The sequence below is a fragment of the Primulina eburnea genome, chromosome 2 (assembly GCF_022965805.1).
Source record: "Primulina eburnea isolate SZY01 chromosome 2, ASM2296580v1, whole genome shotgun sequence".
Taxonomy (NCBI): domain Eukaryota; kingdom Viridiplantae; phylum Streptophyta; class Magnoliopsida; order Lamiales; family Gesneriaceae; genus Primulina; species Primulina eburnea.
The window spans coordinates 1133902-1154550 of record NC_133102.1 but is presented as its reverse complement, the minus strand read 5'-3'; the positions used below and the strand labels follow the sequence as shown (position 1 = coordinate 1154550).

At 36.6% G+C, this 20649-nt stretch overlaps 4 protein-coding genes across 8 annotated transcripts; 1 reads left to right on the top strand and 3 right to left on the bottom strand.

The window, feature by feature from the left end:
• Positions 1-15: 15 nt before the first annotated feature.
• LOC140823973 (pathogenesis-related homeodomain protein-like) lies at positions 16-4321 on the bottom strand. Its single transcript, XM_073185579.1, is given in 12 exon segments — positions 16-302; positions 658-891; positions 1075-1203; positions 1378-1467; positions 1544-1588; positions 1590-1763; positions 2104-2457; positions 2544-2656; positions 2783-2906; positions 3178-3343; positions 3833-4098; positions 4157-4321. Coding segments are annotated over 12 exon segments (2094 nt in total). The 5' UTR covers positions 4280-4321; the 3' UTR covers positions 16-26.
• A 2748-nt stretch (positions 4322-7069) lies between these two features.
• LOC140816840 (putative clathrin assembly protein At5g57200) lies at positions 7070-11321 on the top strand. Its single transcript, XM_073176325.1, is given in 16 exon segments — positions 7070-7600; positions 7708-7777; positions 8004-8101; positions 8358-8496; positions 8575-8702; positions 8802-8828; positions 8830-8895; positions 8987-9037; positions 9125-9190; positions 9286-9351; positions 9553-9633; positions 9727-9807; positions 10043-10219; positions 10317-10392; positions 10518-10642; positions 10719-11321. Coding segments are annotated over 16 exon segments (1764 nt in total). The 5' UTR covers positions 7070-7519; the 3' UTR covers positions 11151-11321.
• Positions 11322-11770: 449 nt separating this feature from the next.
• On the bottom strand, positions 11771-16323 carry LOC140816832 (uncharacterized). The gene is made up of 5 exons (XM_073176313.1): positions 15682-16323; positions 15265-15368; positions 14866-15042; positions 12768-14605; positions 11771-12436 (listed from the first exon to the last, which is right to left on the bottom strand). The coding sequence occupies exons 1-5, from the start codon at positions 15855-15857 to the stop codon at positions 12290-12292; spliced, it is 2442 nt and encodes an 813-aa protein (XP_073032414.1). The 5' UTR covers positions 15858-16323; the 3' UTR covers positions 11771-12289.
• A 545-nt stretch (positions 16324-16868) lies between these two features.
• Positions 16869-19776, bottom strand: LOC140816808 (putative pentatricopeptide repeat-containing protein At2g01510). 5 transcript variants are annotated; one of them, XM_073176284.1, is made up of 4 exons: positions 19512-19776; positions 17473-19426; positions 17334-17370; positions 17124-17284 (listed from the first exon to the last, which is right to left on the bottom strand). In XM_073176284.1, the coding sequence occupies exon 2, from the start codon at positions 19259-19261 to the stop codon at positions 17480-17482; it is 1782 nt and encodes a 593-aa protein (XP_073032385.1). In that variant the 5' UTR covers positions 19262-19426; positions 19512-19776; the 3' UTR covers positions 17124-17284; positions 17334-17370; positions 17473-17479. The 5 variants fall into 5 exon arrangements, 4 of the variants coding, with proteins under 4 accessions (XP_073032385.1, XP_073032401.1, XP_073032393.1 ...); XM_073176300.1 differs by having other exon boundaries at positions 17124-19063; positions 19141-19225; positions 19371-19426; positions 19512-19773; XR_012114649.1 differs by adding an exon at positions 16869-17007 and having other exon boundaries at positions 17245-19426; positions 19512-19775.
• Positions 19777-20649: the final 873 nt, after the last annotated feature.

The following is a 20649-nucleotide window of genomic DNA, read 5'->3' as shown; positions in this document are numbered from 1 at the left end:
GAGATATTAGCAAGATAAACAAAATGTCACCTTTTCTCCCTTACTTCAGCTACAGGTATGTAAATAACAGATGAATCACTTGAAGTAGTTGCATTGGTTTTGCTAAACATTTGGCATGGAAATTGAAGTAAAGATTGCCGGAGTTTCTCCACTCTGTTCTTAATTTGACAAAGTCTTTCCATGTCAGCTTCTGCTTCTAGCAAATCAACCCTATTCTTGCTGTTCAGTCTCTTCTTAGCCTGTTTTGCTTTCTCCCTTAGATGTTTTAGGCTCTCATCATCACCAAAATCTACTTGTATCTTCTGATTGCATGAAATAAAGTTCAGTACACAAAATGAAGATAAATATGCATTCATATAATTATCTTAGAAAGTTCAAAGAATACCAAAGAACGGCTTCACACAAATCTTATATCATGTCAATATCGCATATATGCTAATTTTCTTCAATTTATTGAACCCCAACAAGCAAATGTAACACAAACAGAGCATTGGTACTTTATGGTTTTACGAAGTTTAAACACGGGTGGAATGCAGAAGTCAATGGGCAAATCAGGCGCTGCTGGTAATGCTCGTGAACATAAAGGGTGGTTGTCCTAGAACATATTTGATGAAAGCCAGCATAAAGTAAGAGCGAAAAGTTAATACAACATATTACCTTTCTCATGTCTGGGGATTTCAACGACCGTTTCCTCTTCTTTTTCATTAAAGAATTCGTCAGCAAGTAGTTGTTCCTTCTTCTAGTATATTTTTTAAAGGTCTTAATAGTTTGTGATGTCAGGTTATCCTCTGGTGCCATTTGATCAGCATTTTCATCCGACGCAGTTTCAAACAGAGTTTTCTTTTCAATGAACCGGCATCCCCAGAAAGTGTAGATATTTCTGCCTGCTATGTTTGATTGTTAACAAATTCAACTTCAAACTAATGAGAACTGTGCACACTGAGTAATGAATCAATGATGCAATGCAAATTAGAGAATATATGAGATATTAAAGGTTTTCAAAAGAAATGAACTGTTGTACAAGGTCTTAATGGACCGCAAAGGCATACTGCTATGGACATGAAGATTTCAAATGAAAGAAGTTATGAAAAAATAACGGAAGATAACAGAACATGAAATATTTATAGCAAATTCAATCAGGAACTGCCTTGCCTTTCTGACTTTTAGTGCCATGTAGCGCGCATTCTTGAACCATTTATTGACCTACAAATGGTAAAATAAAAATGCCATCTAAGCTTGTGGGGAAATCATGCTCAACAAAAATGGTCTAATTGCTTACGATTTCTGTTTCCAATTGAAGAGTCAACGAGTAGGCTCTTCTTATCCTAACACTCTTAGATTCTAATAAGACAAAGGTAGGCTTAACCATACGGTCACCTTCTCAAATTCTAGGCCTAGCTGCTTGGAAAGACCCTCTCTTACAGCTCTGACTGGAAGTTCATTCTCGGCGAATACGAGTCGAAGCTTCTGCAACAACACATTAGAAACAGAATTGGCACATGATTTGAATAGTGTGGACAAGATTAAAATCAATGTATGATACCTCGACGGCATTATGTGGGAGTCTGAAAATGGATCTTTTACCCTTCTTGCCTGAATGGGGTCTCTTTCACTTCTTCTAAAATGTTTTCATTGGTTTCTCCTAGAGTCATGAGGGTGCTTGCAGCATCAGCCTCCTTTCGTTTCCGCTTTCCTTTTGTGGGACCCCAGTCTTCATCTTCACTAATTTGTTCATTTTCAAGAGCATTATTTCCAAACATTTCCTAAAGACAGGAAATTCAACTATGTGAAAACACATTCAAGCAAAGAATTAGGAGCCCTCCTGGGGATACCAAATGTTGGGACGGGGAGGACCTCCGACCCAAAGTCATCAAGTCAAGAAAGTTCGATCAATAGGTATTCATGTGTATAGGAATTACTTCGCACCAAGTGCCTTTCATGACTGTTATGTGATACAAAAAGAAAATTATACCACACCACAGATTATTGATATAAAAGCTTATGAAAAATGGCTTATTCGATGTTTTAGGTGCTGGCACATGTTATTTTTCTCATTGCAATAGTTTCTCTCGAGAAAATGTTAAATAAATTTTAAAGCCTCACATCATATAATTTTGTATAGTCTACAGCTGCACGCTGTCTGGGACGGCATAAAATTTCACCAGCGTTAATCTCATCTGAGTCTAGCCCGTTTAACTCTAGAGAATCATCCTTTGCATCTTCATATCTTCCAGGGGAAAGAAGTGCTTCATCCTCAAGCGACCCAGGAAAGCTGGAATTATATCCAGAATCATCATCACCAGACCCAGACATACTGTCACCATAACAGTATTCAATCCTTTCCGGATTTTCAGGATCATAGTCATCGTCTTCAGAGTCATCCGATGGCCATTCTTCTTCATGACATACAACAGAATTTCCACCATCAGGTAATGCAGCTTCTTCTTTGAACACGTCCTGTTATGATTCAAATGATGCTATCCTATCAAATTATGAACTGGAATCATGAAAATGAATTTCATCTCTTTTTTCAAACAACCAACCTGCCAATTACTGTCCATAGAAAAGTTGGTACCAAGGTGAGCATTTGTGGCTTCCAATATTTCCATCTTACTCTCACAAAATCTGCAAAACCATCCTTCATCTTCTGGAGGAACTGGAAAATCAATGACTTCATTACACGAGTACACAAAGAACATTGAATGATTCCATATATGTGATATTCCTTAAAGTGAAGACTTGATCCCCACTAAAATGATAAAATAAGGGTAAACAGGCTCACTATTTTCAGTTGACAAAGGAGGATCAAGACATTTTTGGTGAAAAGCACGATTGCATGTCCCATCACATAGTATAATGTCGTTGTCTGGTAGAGCATCTCGCAACTCGCATTTGGAACATATTATCTGAATTTGAAACAAGAATATTGAATTCCTAATTTTAACTGAAGAATAAATAAAATAGCTTCATTCTGACCATCATATCATTAAAAAGAAGCCAATTTCAAGGAACACTAGCATGAAATTTCTCTTCAAATGATATTCAGAGCTATAGATGGTAAACCACTAATCAAAGTCATGTTTGCACTATTCCGATTAGCTTGTCAACGCATGGGTAGTTGAAAATCAAACACTAGACGAAACCCCCTTACAAATTACACATAGGAAAAAAACTTACATGTTCATGATGAACTGATCCATCAGGAGCAACTTTTGAATTATTAATGCATCCAACAGAACTAAGCAAATCCAACTGATGAATAACTTCACGTATTCCCAGCTTGCATTTCAATATTTGCTTCTTGGCTCTTTGTAATTCCGTTTCTGGTTTAATCTTCTCTCGGCTGGAGAAAAATGTCCACACATTTTAGCAGTGTGCAAATCATGATGTTTCACGAACTAGGAGTAACTGATACTCCACAGTTTGTCATAATATTGCCCTAGGGGTTAACTCAAACACCAAACACCAAACATTTTCGAAGAGAGAACAAATTTTAAAGTTAGAGATTGAACTTTGTAGAAAAACTGTACACCGTATTCTCTATATACTACCTACGGTAACTCAAAATAATTCATTCTAGGCTGGACATAAAAATTGTCGGGTACCAGAATCACCGAGAGACTGAAATGCTGCCCTTATCTACCACGTCAAATGCCTAGTGTACACACCAAATGCAACAACTTTGATGCACATTTTATGTAGATTGGTTAGCCTCCTATAAGATGACAAGCTTTATTGTGATAAAATGCATCAAAAGCACAAAAACAATCGAGAAGTTAGAATCTGCAAGTAGGCATTTTCTCAAAAGATCACAGGACATAGATTTTTATACCTCTGACCTTTCCAACCTTCTGCAGAATAAGCATCAATAAGATTCTGCTCCAGCTTTATCTTTATTAAGAGGTATCTCGTCCTCCTCTGCAATCGAGAAGCTTCGTCAAGCCCCAAATGATTATTTCCCTTCTTCCCATTCCTCCCTCGCTTAAATTTTTGAGACCTTGCGTCTTTATTATCTGACTTAACACTCTCTTTTCTTCTAAATGTTGCAATTTTAACTTTCAGATCACTCATGGAAGGTCGCTTCTTGGAGGATTTGGCCTTGTACACACACACACTGCTTTTACCAAAAACAACTTCTTCTCTTGGAGGATTTGGCCTTATACACACACACTGCTTTTACCAAAAACAACTTCTTCTTGACACTCACATTCACATTTTCTCCACTTAAGCCGTTAGGGCTGTGTTGCGCCCGTCGGGGGTGGACCTGTTTTGCGACCATTTATGTGGGCTAAGTTGAATTTTTTGTTTAAAACCATAGGTCAGCTTATGCACTTATTACTATCAAAATCCGATATGATCCATCAACTCGATATGGTTCAACAAAAAAAAAATAAGGTGTGGGTTTGAGGTTTTCGAATTCAGGTCAGATTGGATTCGACTCGATAACTGACCAGAAAAAATGATCTGGTTGGATTGGATTGGGTTAATTGACCCGAAAATTTAATTTTTTTAAAAAATATATATAATTAATAAATATTGTCTAATTTTTTTAATATATTTTTATGTTTGAAAAATATTTATTATATATTTATATCATAAATTTTCATAATTTAATATTTATTTTGAACATTTTTTTTATTTTTTAAATAATTGTTTATTTGATTTAGTAAATATATTTTATTTTTCTACAATTAGAATTTCAAATTTAAATTATATATATGAAGGAGCATTTGTCATTATTATTTTTTGAATTTTATTTAATTTTCTTTAAAATATTCAAAATCGGGTTATACGGATTGATGAGTTAATCAAGTTGATCCGGGTTCAGGTTCGAGTTGAGAGTTTTCGGGTTGGCTTGAATTCGGGTTGAATAGTACTATTGATCGACCCGACTCGAACCCACCCAAATTGACACCCCTACGGGTTCAGACGGGCCAATTCGGGGCGGGTTTAGATTGACTCGTTGGCTTAGATATTTACGGTGATATAATAATTTTTTTTTTTGTTGTGAAAATTGTGAATTTTTTTATATTCATTACTTCATATAAAATGTACATAAAATTAATAATAAGAAATTACACATTTATATATTATAAATATTTGTTTATGAAATAAAAATTTTAATTAATTATAATGTTTTTTTTTTTGTGGTCAGCCTGTCTAACTGGCAACCTACCTTGGAATGAATTGGATATGAGATTTTCAGCCCGTCGAGATGGTCGGTCGGACCGTACGTAAAATGACGGGTTTTCGGCGGGTTAGCCCTGGAAAATCATTCAACACTAAATATAAAGTTTGTATAGGCAGTAAACTCAAGAGGTTCCCTTAGAAATTCAAGTCCCATATAAAGTTTGCATGTTCTAAAAGACCCAAGAGGCCCATTCTTATTAGGAGGAGAGAGGAAGGAAATCACTTCATTCTTAATTATTAGTTGTGGTTGCACTAGCAAATAGCACTGCTAGAAGATTACAGAGATATCTCCGAGGATTGATTATCTGTTTTGCTGTTTTTCTTAACTCTAATCAAAAGAAACCAGCTAACAAATTGGTCCCATCTGTCGGGATAAGAAATGGCTACGAGACGCTCAGAATCGAAGGTAGAAATCCTCTAGAAGACGGTGAAGGATATGCAAGAGGATATTAGTTCTCTGACTAAAACAGTAGCTATGATTGCTGAATCCCAGACAAAGATAACTGAGTCGCAGAAGGTGTTCGGGAAAATGCTGGAAGATCGAGAAAATCATATAGAAGAGTTGGGCAGGGAAGTAAAGGAAGAAGTACGTGAATCCTGTAAGGGGGCAATTCGTATGAGGAGGAGAAAAATTACGGGGATGATGAGATAAGGCATGCCTATGACGGATAGAAATACCTAGATTTGAGGGAGTAGACCGTCGAGGATGGTTGGGGAGAGCGTAACAATAAGATGGCTCGAGCGGGGAGTAGACCCTCTTATTATTCTCAATAAGATGGCTTGGTAACAAATAGCCTCTTCCAATGTGCAATGTGCACCCAATTAGAGTTCCGCTCGCAACAATCCAATTAGTTTTACGAGTGAAAAAACAAATATTAGATAGTACGTGTTTTCTGAAACCAACACTTTGATGATATTTGATGTACCCTGATTTCTATATTTGTTATGAATTATGTGAACACAACCAAGATAAGGAGAGTTGTGAACTTTGGAAGATGGCGAACACATTTGTGGCTTCATCACCGTGATAAATGAGGGGGTTTGCCTATGGTAATGCAAGCAACGCTACTGAATATATATGTGCTTCACATTGGACCAGAGGACGATGTTAGCCAAGCAAGACAAGTTCTAAGCTTAGAATGCAAGTTGGCTAGAAAGCGATAGCTCAGAATTAATGGGCTAGTAGGCGCTACCCCAAAGGGTTAGATAAAAATACGCTACTCCAAAAGATTAGTTTTGAAAACACTACCCTAAATGGTTGTCCAGTAGACACTAAAACCAAGAAGTTGTCCAAAAGACGCCAGCTGATCGAGGGGGTTGTCTAAAAAGCACTACACCGCATCACTAAGCAAGGAGTTGGCTTAAGTTAGTAGGACTCCGGTAATATCATCATGTCACTACCCAAAGGAGTTAGATAAAATACACCGTTGGAAAAGTCGTCACAGTTCAACTCCTGATAAGGTGACGAAAATCAACACCGTCGGAAAAGCCATCGCGGTTCCACTTCCAGAAGTGAGGAAAATCAGCACCGAATGAAAGGCTTGCTGTTCCGCTTCCAGAAGATAGGAAAATTAGCACTACCAGAAAAGCCGTTGCAGTTCCACTCGCAGAAGTTAGGAAATCAGAGTAACATTTTTAACATAAAAAAATAATATTTTTGACTAAAATACAATATTTTTTCGTAACACAAAAAAATGATATATCTTGAATATAAAAAAATAATATTTTCCACGGTTTAGTTAGAGATCCGTCTTACAAAATTGACGTGTAAGATAATGTTATATACAAATAATCTGTTTTTATGATGAACACATAAATATCTATATGTCTTGTGGCTTTGCCACCTCATCGGCAAACTTTTCTTTTGCCACCTCATTGGCAAACTTGACAACTGTATTTAATCTCCAAATGCTAACGTTGGATATAATCAAAATTTGCAATGATTGGAGAATATCCTATGACCTGCATGCAACTAACAAACAAACAGCTGTCATTCAATATACCTGCTGCTCATATCTTCGTATAATTAAGTACATATACTTACATGCATACAGAAAATATATTATTACAGTCAAACTTACCAAAGATAGAGAATAGGAGAGAAAGAAGGAAGAGAGAGACGCAGAATCTGATGGCTTTTTTTTTTGTTATTATATTGAAATTAGTATAAGGTATGAGAACAAGAGAGGAAGAACACATCGAACCCTCTTTTCCTCTCTATATATCTTTCTTGATCTCTTCATTTCTTCTATATATATCGGTACACAATTCAGCACATATATTTTAATGGAAATATTTGATTAATTTTTCTTGCATTGAGTCATTATTGATGGAAAGCTTTAGAAAAGCCTATGGAGCCCTCAAGGACTCGACCACGGTTGGCCTCGCCAAGGTCAATAGTGAATTCAAGGTGCGTGCGCATTTTTATTTCAGGGATTTCTTCACGATGAGTTTTTCCACGTAAATTTCCTTGCTTTGTTTTCATGTATCGTGATAAGTTTTATTGGTTTGGCCTAGGATTTGGATATTGCAATTGTCAAGGCAACTAATCATGTTGAATATCCTCCAAAGGAACGGCATGTCAGAAGTGAGTGCATTTTGTTTAATGTTTTGTTCTAAAATTTTGTCTTTTTCATTCTACGGATGAAATTTCGCAGTCAATGTCGTGCCCATATCATGAATTTATCTCCCTAAGAAATTAAAATACCTTTCTTGTTGTCCATCAAGAAAGTATATATTGTATGCTTTCTCGATATATATTTCTTCTCTTTGTGTTTTTTTTGGTGATTTACTTCTTAAGTTATTTGCCTCAGGGATATTCGCCGCAGTATCTATATCACGGCCCAGAGCTGATGTTGCCTACTGCATCCATGCACTTTCAAGAAGATTGGGAAAGACGAGAAATTGGATTGTGAAGTTTCACAACTCATTTAGCTTTCTTCACTACTGCTACTGATTTCCTGCTTTAATTTGTCCAACAAGAATCCATGTTTCCAAAACTTAAGATTTCACTCAACTTTTTCCAACTCTTAGTGATGCAATTTACGGATAACAACGAATACAGATGTGTTCTTAAGATATAATTCCGATTACATGATGCCGAGTCTCTGTGAATGTGATTCGAGAGCAAACCATGCTTAGGCTAATGACCTTGGTGCATATTTCAGGTGGCTATAAAGACTTTGATAGTTATTCACCGGACGCTAAGAGAGGGAGATCAAAGCTTCAGAGAAGAATTACTGCATTACTCCAAAAGGGGACATTTGTTTCAAATATCCAACTTCAAAGATGACTCTAGTCCTCTAGGTATATTGATGTTTAGAATGTCTCAATTGGGAGAATCCAACTACCTTTTCTTAACATTTGGATTGATTTTTTATGCAGCTTGGGATTGTTCTGCTTGGGTTCGAACGTATTCGCTCTTCCTTGAGGAGCGACTGGAGTGTTTTAGAGCTTTAAACTACGATATAGAGTCTGATAGAGTCTCAAAATCAGCTCCTGGAGTAACTAAGGTCTATCGATAATCATTTCTATCATCAACACAGTTCACAATTTTGTCAACGATTTCAAATTAAGCATTTTATTCATTATTGTTATTGTTGCACTATCAGGCTTATAGCAAGACACGTACTCTTGAACACTGAAGAGTTGCTTGATCAGCTACCTGCATTGCAACAACTTTTGTATCGACTTGTCGGTTGCCAGGTAATATTGCTGCAACGAGTCCTCCCACATTGATTTCACCTCAAATTTACGTGGGGCGTTAAATCTCTGGTGGTTCTGAAAAAAATTTCAGCCTGAAGGAGCAGCCTGTCACAATTTCCTCATCCAATATGCATTAGCCTTGGTATGAATCTATGCAAATATTATATGTTTTACAAAGAAAACAGTGCATATGTTCGTGAATGAATTAACTAATCCTGGGTTCCTGCAGGTTTTGAAAGAGAGCTTCAAGATATATTGTGCCATTAATGATGGGATTATTAATCTTGTTGACATGGTACTGATCATATATGTCTCTCACAATCCAAAATATTCAATGTGTTCAAGATTGTTTAGCGTAAAAGTGAGAAAAACAACTTGTTTTTCATGCAGTTTTTCGAAATGCCTAAACATAATGCAGTTAGAGCTCTTAATATATACAAAAGAGCTGGACAACAGGTCTGTTTCTACTTTCTTTTCCCTGGTCGGACCCCTGAATTCAGTCGAGGGATATGGTTCCAAAAGTTGCAAAGTTATCATTATTATTTTTTTGCCATTTGAGAAGCATCAGCTCTTTAACATCTACAATAATATCTGCCCGACGACATTCAAATTCATCTCATTCATGATCCCTTGCTGTTGATCTCTGGTTCTGTGTAGGCAGAAAATCTAGCCAACTTTTACGGGTCCTGCAGAAATTTGGATCTTGCTCGAACTTTTCAGTTCCCCATTTTAAGACAGGTCTTTTTCCTTGAAAAGATGGATTTAAAAGTCAAGAATCATTGGTAATTCCATAACAGTTTCGTTTGATGAATATTTTTAATCAATGAACAGCCTCCACCTTCATTTCTTGCAACTATGGAGGAATACATAAAGGAAGCACCTCAGACAGGTTCTTTGTCTCACAAGAGACTGGTGAGATTAACATCACTTCCATTTCTATCCTATTCATCACTCAATTTCTGACACTCGCTCCACAAAGAAAATTTGAGAGAAGTAGTAGCAAATGTTTTTTCAGAGCATGTACTGTTGCTGTTAGATACTCAATCTCGTGTAACATTTAAAACATCAACCTCAGATTGTACTCTTTTCATGCCATTTTCTGGTTTTCGAATAAACAACAATTATAATTAGTGTGACCATGCGCCAGGAATATCGTGAGACAGAAGAAGAGGCAGAAGAGCTCGAAGAAGCAGCTCCAATCGAAAAACAAGTCGAAGAAGTTGAGAACAAACAAGAGATTGTCGAAATACTAGAAGAACCGGAGGCTAAGGTTGAAGAAGAAATTGAACCACTACAATTAACCCAAGAACCTGTTGATCTACTGGTATGGTTTTCCCCTTCAATGTTACATTTGAAGGCTACAGGACTTGAGGGGGGCTTAAAATTTTCTAGCGTCTTAAATTTGTGCAAAACTTTTGCAGGGTTTGAATGAAATAAATCCAAAGGCCATTGAATTAGAACAAAGGAATGCATTGGCGCTCGCAATATTTCAACCTGGTAACCAATAATTACCGCTGTTTTGCTTGTAGGCTTTTAAATCTTCTGATACGCTTTCTTCTAGATGTTATATACATGTTCTTCACTTGTATTGTCATGCAGTACATTTATTTTTAAAATTTCAGGGAGTGATCATCTGTATACGAATAGTAATGCGTTAATGGAAATAGGAAAGAGTTCGGGATGGGAATTGGCTTTAGTCACAGCTCCAAGCAACATTAATAAACCCCGACCACCTGAAACCAAAATGGTATATTGCTTTAATTGCATGCATTCAAGAAATTGAATTATATTTATAAACTAGATTAATCCTACTTCTATCACAGGCTGGAGGGTTCGACAAGCTGTTACTCGACAGCTTGTACGAAGATAACTCGTCCAGGAGGCAACTAGAACTGCACAACTCAGGTTACAGCACAGGCTACGGGTACGAAATGGCCGCACAGAATGTAGCATTCGATCAATTACACGATCCTTTCGCCATGTCAAACAGCATTGCGCCTCCGGCAAATGTGCAGATGGCACTGATGTCTCAGCAAGAACATATGATGATGATGAATCAACAGCAAATGATGCAGCAGTACCAGCACCAGCACCAGCACCAGCACCAAAATAATATGACTATGGTGCCGCATAACGGGTATGCAGCGCAGTATTATCAGCAGCCGCAGCAAATGGGAACTTCGAATCCATTTGGCGATCCCTTTAGCTACCCGCAGAGTACGTTGCAGCATAATGGAAGCCATATGTTGATATAGAGATCGAGACTTTATTGGGTTTTTTTATATTATTTGATTTTTTTGGGGGAAGATGGTTTGTGGAAGTTAAAAATCAAGAAAGTATGCATACATTCATTCTTGTGTTTTTATTGTACCTTGCATACCACATGATCTGATTATATAAACTAAGAGCCAATTATTATTGAATTATATAGGTATAATGTGAATGCCACTAACTAGGGTCAAATTTGTGTTACAAAATATCTTTAACCAGATTGCATAAAATATTATTATATTGTTCATTAGAGGATATCTGCGGTATCAACATTCCAAAGCCTTTGTTGCATACATGCTTTTTTTTCCGCGAAAAAAAAAATAATTTGCCGTTAATTTTCCAAAAATATCATTCTCGTCATTTGATTCTTCGTAGGACGTATGATCAAAAGGCCCGAAGAACACATGACACTTGTATGCTATTCAAGTTTTTTGCGGTAAAGATACTGCATGTTCTTTCTTGATTGTCCAATCTTATTTTCTGTTCGTTTATAGTATTTCTCATGTGTTTTTTTTGGGGGTGTGTGGATGAATAACAGGTTATCACAAAATTCAATTAATCTTGTGATACATAAACAAAATCTTCAATTATAATTGACTGAATATGCAAAAACTGGCTCAAGCACTGATAGATTTACAAAGGTGGAGACCTGCTATCAAGAAAAATAGAAAATGCTACGAGTTTATACATAGTCCTACACAGGTTGAAAATAGCTTGATAAAAAATCATCTACAGTCAACAGAAAAAGTAATGGGTTGAGAAATCAGATATCACAAAACCTTCTAACCAAGAGATGATGGTCTCAAGCATAGAAAGCATTGAAAGTTTGTTCTAACAGAAACTCAAATGTCCTATCTATGGTACAGAACAAAATCAAGAACAGATTCTTTCGGGTTGAAATTTTTGGCTTATGTATTTATGAAAAAAATGGTCATTTGCAGAGACCGAGCCACCATCGTGCATGTTTGTACTAATCTTCTATTGCTTTCTTACGAGTGATATTAATTTGAATTTGACGAAACGTGTATTTACAATAAACCAAATTTATATGATGCCCAGAAGACTTTATTTTGGTCAACAAGGGTGAAGGAACTACACATAATGCGTACACGTTCAAAATACCTCACATATGAGATAAAAGATTGCTGATTTTTCGAAGCTCATTGAGTGCAACCGTGGCTGTGACTCGTCCTTCGCTAGAAAAACCATTGTTTAAATTCTCTGGCGATCCCAGCTGATCCCGATTCAGTTGGAGGCCAGATTCAATCATCTGCAGGACCAGATGAAACCAGTTAAAAATGCCCTGATGCTCGAGGAAAGATTGAATCTGAAGTCCAGGTTTAGAAAATAAAACACGGCAATTCTAAACTTCATGGAGAAACTATTTTTTTCCGTCGAAAAAAAGGTTTGTTATAATTGGGTCTCGTACCCGATACCTCATTCTAGACTTGGGACATTGATGCCATATAGGCTACAAGTCAAGGAGAAACTAACTGGTTAACCAAGACCGCAAACTGTTTTTAGAAAGCCAACTTCATTATGAAACGAAAATATTAACAATGTCCAAACTAAACTTGCAAAAGACAAAATTCATTTGATACCTGGATGTTCTCGAGTATGGATTGACCAAGATTCCTCAAGCTAACCATCACATCCTGGTCGACTGTATCTCCGTGGCTGGTGCTACATGAGCCATCGTATCCATCAGCCATAATAAATTTAGCATCTTGTTCGTGACCACTACTTACACTGTCACTAGCTTTCGCAACTTCAGGCGGTGTTGGTCTCTTAAATGTTCCCCCATTGGCATTTCTTCCGAACTTCCGTAACCATGGAAATTTACCAGATAGAAGCTTTACTTGTTTTGCCCCCATAGCTGATTTTTCCATGGAGTCCTCATTTTGCTTAAAACTTGGAGAGTGACCAATAGGAGGATCTGGGACCCGAAGAGGGGAGTTCGTTCCACCTGACTCAGGATCGTTGGTCTTAGCATCATTTTCATCAACAGACGAGTTTGATGCAACACTACTTCTATCCTGTTCGTTTTCCTCGTCACTTTCTCCATGAATACTTTGTGGTTCAAAGTAGTCAGAAGAATTTCCTTCACTTGCAGCACCGCTCAATGCACTGCTAAGCTTTTGATCAGTAGCATTTTGTCCTTTATTCCCCACTTGATTCTCGTGGACTGCTTCATCACTTCCGACATATTCTTTCTCTTCATCTGATCCTAGCTCTCTGGCCAGATCCTCCAACAAACTTCTCTTTACAGACGGCATCAAACTTTTCATAGTTTCACAATCTATTGAAGGAGAAGGGTCCGATTCGGTTCTGGGTAGGTGCAATCTTACTCTCTCAGACCAACCTTTTTTGCTTTTCATGACTTCTTGATGACTCGAGCCATTTTTCTTGCTTTCTTCTTCCTTGTGCAAAACTCTCCATTTCTCTTCCCAGTAGCTCTCATGAACCATCTTCCAAGGAGTTCTTGGAGAACTTAAATCCAGAGAAAGACTATGGCCCCGAGCAACTACTGACGTCCTAATGCTATATAAGTCGTGTTGAATCTGCAGGGAATTTAGATCCGAATCTAGTGCCAGCGCTTGCAACGACACTGCCTTTGCTATCAGTTTGACAAGAGTTATGTCATCAGGAAAATTCAACAATTTCTGAAGGCAGGCAGTCGCATTCTCAGTAGCAAGCAACGAAGACCTTAAATTAAGTACCATTGAAACTGCAAAAGCAGAAATGAATGCTCCCCTATGCGAGTTGAGAACTCCACTATTGGACTCAACATCAAGACCAGCTGCTTTGCTCAGCTTGGTGTTTTCACGAGAAAAAATTTCATCCCAGACCACCAAAAGGTTTTCCAAGGAAAATTCACGACCAAATAATACACGTAGCCATCTTAGTGCAAAATATTGGGGTTCTACTCCTAGTTCAACAAGGTGGCTGTGAAGAGATGAATCGGCTATGGATAGTAAATGATACAGTGCAGCGGAAGCTTCAATTACAGGGGGAAAGCCAGTATGGGAATTCACAAAAGGAGGAGAGAAAAATTTGGTCATGGCAACTGCACCACCAGCCCCACTCATCAAAGCATCAAACATAGAATAGGCATCATGTTCCATAAATTTCTCAGATAACACAACACCAAGTTCACCTTCAGCTCCATAAGCATCGCTTAGTAAAACAATACTTTCTATCTCTGGATCAAGTTCACTCAGGCCGTTAGCTTTCACAGAACTGTTTTCTAACCCATTTTTATGTCCCATCGATTCCGAGAATTTCTTGAAGTCAAAATTATATGTTATGTCATTTTCATGAAATGTTAAGCCATCAAATTTGTCAGCAAATTGGTCTTCATAAAGCTTTCTCACTTCTAAGAGGCGTGCCAAATCAACATGAAGAACATACATCAGGGGAGCCAAGAGTTCATGCATACCTACATATGAAGATACACAGAATCTATAAATATAAATGATTGATAAACAGAACATATTTAGAAATCCATCACAAAAATCAATGCCAAATAGTCAGTTATACATCCCCACAATAGCTCCATATAATAGGCAGACACCTTTGCTGTCAAATGCTAAGCTTCCCATTGTTTCCTTGGAACATTTTACTAGAATATAAATGTGTGTGACTGAAACAGATGAAACAGAAGCAAGAATAATATACAAATAAAACTATTTGCTCTACCTTGTCTGTAGCCATACTCTGGATTTTTTAGGCACCAAAGTAATAATATCCGTCTTAGCATGCCTTGGCATGCACTTGTCTGAAAGTAGCTACCTCTTTCAGGGTATAAGCGTGTCAAATCTTGATCAAGCATTCTCTCTAGTTCAGCGTTTCTAAAGAAACGACCCCACATGCTGTCTGTAATGAAAACATGAATAACATTAATTAAAACACATTTTTTTAAACTTAATAATTAATCATAAAGGTTCTGAAATAATGCAAGTATAAAAAACTGAAATATAGAAAGAGTCGAAAATTCAGAGAGAAGAACCAAATCGAGAATTCTTATAAGTCAAATTAATCCGTTAAATGATAATAGAGTGACAATTTATGTACTTGAGAATAAGAATGAAATCGTACCTGGGTTTTGTGACAAAGGATTGTCCATGACAAGATCAGGAGAAATACCCCCATCCTTTGCCACATGCGGATCAACTAGAAGTTTTCTCCTCAAAGAAGCATACCTGTTGAACGTTAAATCATATTTACAATATTGAAAATTTATGAAGGGAACAAAAACTGGAGTACTCTTGCAACCAAAATAATTTTCTAAAACCAAGGACTCGCCTCCGCAACACAAATTATTGTGAACACCAAAATCCAAAATTAGCCAAGAAAATATATAAAATTTAATAAAAAGCACAATGGTGTCAGCCGGATTTTGCTTACTGAAACCAGGAAAGCTAATGAATTTTCCAATCGATGATTATTTAATGCATATACAATCGATGATTATTTAAATTTTGTCTTTTGCATATTCGAGGTAATCGTATTCACCTCCTACGAGAATTGGCGGTATCCCGGCGAAGATCTTCTATCGATGCGGAGAAGGAAGAAGGTAAAATCCCCAAATCTATGCGCCATCGGATCCCTCTAAAATCTCCAAAACGACGCAAACCTCCAGAACACGATGCCGTTTCAGGCGTAGTAGTCTCAATTGGAACCGGTGACATGTGTGATTCAACCCTCCAATTTTATCCCCCTTTCACCTTCAGTTCAGCCCAACTCTCACAGCCTTTGATCACAAACCCCCTCAAACCATCTTTTAATAGCAAAATTATGGAGTCCCAAAAACTTGTGTTTCGAAAAATGCAATCTTCTGCTCAGAAACTGACAAATGACAATTAACTGAGAACTTCTAGGATCCTACGGAACGCAATCGCCCCAAACCCATCGAGATCATCATCACCAAAAATCGGATTTGATGGAAACCCGTTTGAAGGAAAATAAAAAAAATGGCTGCTCAAAGAAAAATGAATTGAAGAGAAAAAATCCCAAAAATTCATCTAGGGTTAGATGCGCGAAAAAGAAATAATGCGTTGAACAAAAAGATCAAAGGACCCAAAATCTAAAGCGATGAATGGAAGGTGGGATGCCTCGTCAATTCGGGACTGGAATTTGAGAGAGAGAGAGAAGAGAAGAGAATATGCTTGTTCGGATCATTTATATATGCTATTCTGGTAATCCAATTAGTATAAATTAGTTCACACAAAAGTACATGCTAAAAACTTGTGTGAGATGGTCTCACGGATCAAATATGTGAGACAGATCTCTTATTTGAATTATCTGTGAAAAAATATAATTTTTTATGCTAAAAGTATTATTTTTTATTGTGAACATAAGTAAGACTGACCCGTCTCGCAGATTAGTATCCGTGAGACGATTTCATATGAGACCCACTCAAGTACATGATATTTCTTTTCTCAAAAAATAAAAAAAATTATATTATTTAAAATCATTTATTATGTTTTATACGCAAAAAATTCATATGAAAGTTGTAAAGATGGTTCCATGAATCAATTAAAATCATTAAAAAAATATTATTTATGTTAAAAATATTATTTTTAAAATAGATTGGGTGAACTTATATGAAACTTACTCTTATAAAACTAATAATTTTATCGAACATTGATTCCTTCGAATCTATAGTCAAAATAAAAAAAATAAAAAAAAAATTCCTTCAAATCTGTTTTTATGGTCCCACCTCTTTTATAAATTTGATACCATGATGGTTACGATCTCACATTTTATAAGGAGGCCACCTTAATTTGTCTCCAATACTTTAAATTTTTTTGTTGCGGTTGATGGTTGGATTTGATTGACCTACACGAAAACGACAGTTAACATTATGTCGGAGATGCATATATCGTAATTAGCAGAATCAAATGAATAAAAGAGGGGTAAAAAATTTGCATTTGTGGAATTTTGACAAGAAATCATATGATAAAGCAATTTATGGCTTCTCAAAATTTGGCAAAACGTACATGTTTAAATACCCTCAAGTAAATTCTTAAAAAAAAATTGGAGAACTTTTGCTAATTTTCATAAAACTATACATACATTGATCGACTTATCTGATCCCCACTGGATCAATTGCCTACTATTCTGGGCACGAAACTATAAGATTGACAGTTGAGTGCAATTAAGACTCGGACTGAGCTCTTGTTTTTCAAGTTCAACCTCCGCCTTCGAGCTCGAATTCTTCACCGGCACTGAATCACGTGAGGACGCCACTTCCCTCCCCTCGAATCGAAAGCCCATCAAACCAATTCAACACCATTCTGACACCCTAATATCAGCAACACAGCAAATCTTCATCCACCCGCCAACTCAACGTTCTTAGTAAGCTCAGTATTTCATCCATTCTTGAATGAGAAAAATCTCCAATTACAAACTTCTCAAATGAGCCCTTGACTTCAACGATACTATGGGCAGCCTCTTTCTTTAATCCACTTCCTCTCAACATTTTTCTAGCCCCTGCTACACCATCCCACTTTCTATCTGATGCATATAAGTTGGATAGTAAAACGTAAGGTGACGTGGTGATGTGATCAAGTTCGAGAAGCCTAGCAGCAGTTTGTTCTCCTCTAAGGACATCTCCATGCAATCGACATGCTGATAGTAAGCTGCCTAAAACAACATCATCATGGCCGCTATGATGTTTTTGAATGTACTCTTCGGCTTCACTCACTCTCCCCGCTCGTCCCAGTAGATCAACAAGGCAACAGAGATGTTCGCTATTAGGGGTTATGCCGTAAAACTTGCTCATGGAGTCGAAGAGATATAGGCCCTCTTCGGCAAGCCCGGAATGATTGCAAGATGTCAGAAGTCCAAGAAAAGTTACCGAATCTGGCTTCAATCTCATTCTCATCATCTCCATGAACAACGTGATCACGTTTTCAGCTAGCCCATGATTTGCAAAAGCAGTGATAATGCTGTTCCATGAGACAAGATTACGACATTCCATTCTTTCGAAAATAGCTTGAGCAGAACCAATGGAACCACTTTTTGCATACATGTTGATAAGAGCGTTTCCAACGCCAACATCCCAATCTGGCCATGTCCTAATTAAATGAGAATGAATCTCCTTCCCATGTCTCATGGACGCCAGTCCAGCAATGGCAGAAAGCACGCTGGCATAAGTGAAAAGATCCGGCCTTGCATCATTTTCCGCAACCATATCCCTGAAGAAACTCAAAGCCCTTGAATTATCCTCGTGACGACAACAAGCAGTGATGGATGTATTCCAAGAAATAACATCTTTATCCTCAACTGACCAAAAGACCTTCTCAGCTTCTTCCAAAAAATCAAATTTTGAGTACATGGCAATCAAAATATTTCCAGTAAAGGCCAAATAATCAAGTCCAAGTTTTACTATTGCACAATGTAATTGCATACAATTAGAAAGATTATAGTACGTACGATCAACAGGTCCTAGTAATCCCGCAAAAGTAAAATGGTCAGGAACCAGACCCCGCTGACGCATAAGCTTAAATATCTCAAAACCCTTCTCTCCCTGCTCATTTTCCACTAGCCCGGTGATCGCTACATTGTAAGAAACCAAGGATAAAGAACCGGAAACACTACCACAATCAAAAATTAACAAGGCTTCGTTCCACATAAAGCATCTCATATACATCGAAATTAGTGAATTAAGAACAAAACTAACAGCGTCGTAGCCTAACTTTACTGCATGCGCATGTATTTGTTTCCCAAGCTTTAGTTCCTGAATGACAGAACAAGAACCAAGGACACTAGACAAAACAAATTCATTGGGCTTGAAATATTCCTGCATCCGACTGAAAACCCGAATTGCTAAATAGGATCTTTTTGATTGGACATAACCAGATATCAAGGCAGACCAAGTGACCAAATTTTTCTGCGACATTTCATCAAATATTTGGTGAGCCGAAATCATGCACCCACATTTTGCGTAAAAGTTGACGATATCGTTACCGATTATAAGATCTGATTTCATCCCTATCTTAACAGCAGCAGCATGAAGCAAAATCCCTTGTCGAAAGTTCTTCGTGTTGGCGCACTGGTGCAGAAGAGAACCAATTATCTCCTGCAACATTTCTAGATTGTACTAGAAATTCTATTGCAAGAAATAAATTTTCTTGGGGTGGGAAGGATGAAAAATAGCAATCAGAGACGTCTGAATGGCAAAATGTTGTAAAACATACACGATGAAGTCAAAAGCTTTCCATTCCCATATGCAAGGTCTGATCTGGATTTCTCTCTGCGTTTCAAAAGGATAAAATATGTCAAGAGAATGCAATGCAGTAGCAAACTTTAAATTATAAAGAAGAAATTAAGATACCAACCCTTTGGTCACTGGTGGCGTGCACACTGTCAAATACAGCTCGAAGTCAAAAGTAGATACCATAGGTACGTACTATATATTATGCAGCTCGATATATCACGGAGCAAGATTTAACCAAAAACGCTGATACTTTGCATATGATCAATGAACAAAAATGGTCACAATTAACAAAAAATCGATGCTGGAACGCTAGAATAATCAAAGAGTCTGAATGTATGCCAGAGAAAACTCGGATTACAAGGATAAAAGCTGAATGGGAAGACAGATGATCATAGAGTTGATCAATGCCTCTCATGTTTCAGTATGGGAGTTTCCAAAAACAAAAAAAGATCATGATTTGTTGTCGGGGTCGCCTAGATCGGAACGGAGGTTATCGTTCAAGTTATAATGAAATTTCACGGAACGGTTGTGAAATGGATATTTTTAAAATATATTATAAATATATAAAAATTAAAAATTTTAGAAAATATTTAGAAATATTAAAATTAAAATAAATATCATTTAAATAGATTATTTGATGTAAATAAGAAATTAAATATTTTTAAAATTTTATTAACATTTTATTGAACCCAATTTATATCGTCATTATATTTAAAATATTTCCAATCATATCAAAAATTAAATATACTATTTTTGTTCTTGTTGCAGCTATACAAATCATGGTTCGTTGTCGCGGTCGCGGAGATCGGAACGGATGCTATCGTTCTAGTTACAATGAAATTTCGCGGAACGGGTATTTTAAAAAAATATTATAAATATATAAAAATTAAAATTTTGGAAAATATTTAGAAATATGAAATTAAAATAAATATCATTTAAATTGATTATTTGATGTAAATAAGAACTTAAAATTTTATTAACAATTTATATCGTCATTATATTTAAAATATTTCCAACCATATCAAAAATTAAATATACTATTAAAAATTATTTTTATTTAATTAATTAAAACTTTAAAATATTTTCGATTGGATATATATAAGTTCGCACAAATTTGAATCAATTTAGAGGGATGAACTAATAATAAGCACCAAATCTTATATAAAGTGATGTTACAAATTATTTAACATCAATTAAAATAGAAATATTTTATAATTAACTTAGTTTTTTTTTCACACTTTGTAATGAAAATTTCTCAA

Bases quoted from the DNA above. Each gene is read 5' to 3' on its own strand.
- LOC140816832 (XM_073176313.1), bottom strand. From the start codon at position 15,857: ATGTCACCGGTTCCAATTGAGACTACTACGCCTGAAACGGCATCGTGT. The intron at 15,043-15,264 runs GTACGATTTCAT...TTTTCATTACAG, and splicing joins TCCTTTGTCACAAAACCCAG to ACAGCATGTGGGGTCGTTTC. The intron at 12,437-12,767 runs GTATCAAATGAA...CTGGTCCTGCAG, and splicing joins CCATACTCGAGAACATCCAG to ATGATTGAATCTGGCCTCCA.
- LOC140816808 (XM_073176284.1), bottom strand. From the start codon at position 19,261: ATGTTGCAGGAGATAATTGGTTCTCTTCTGCACCAGTGCGCCAACACG.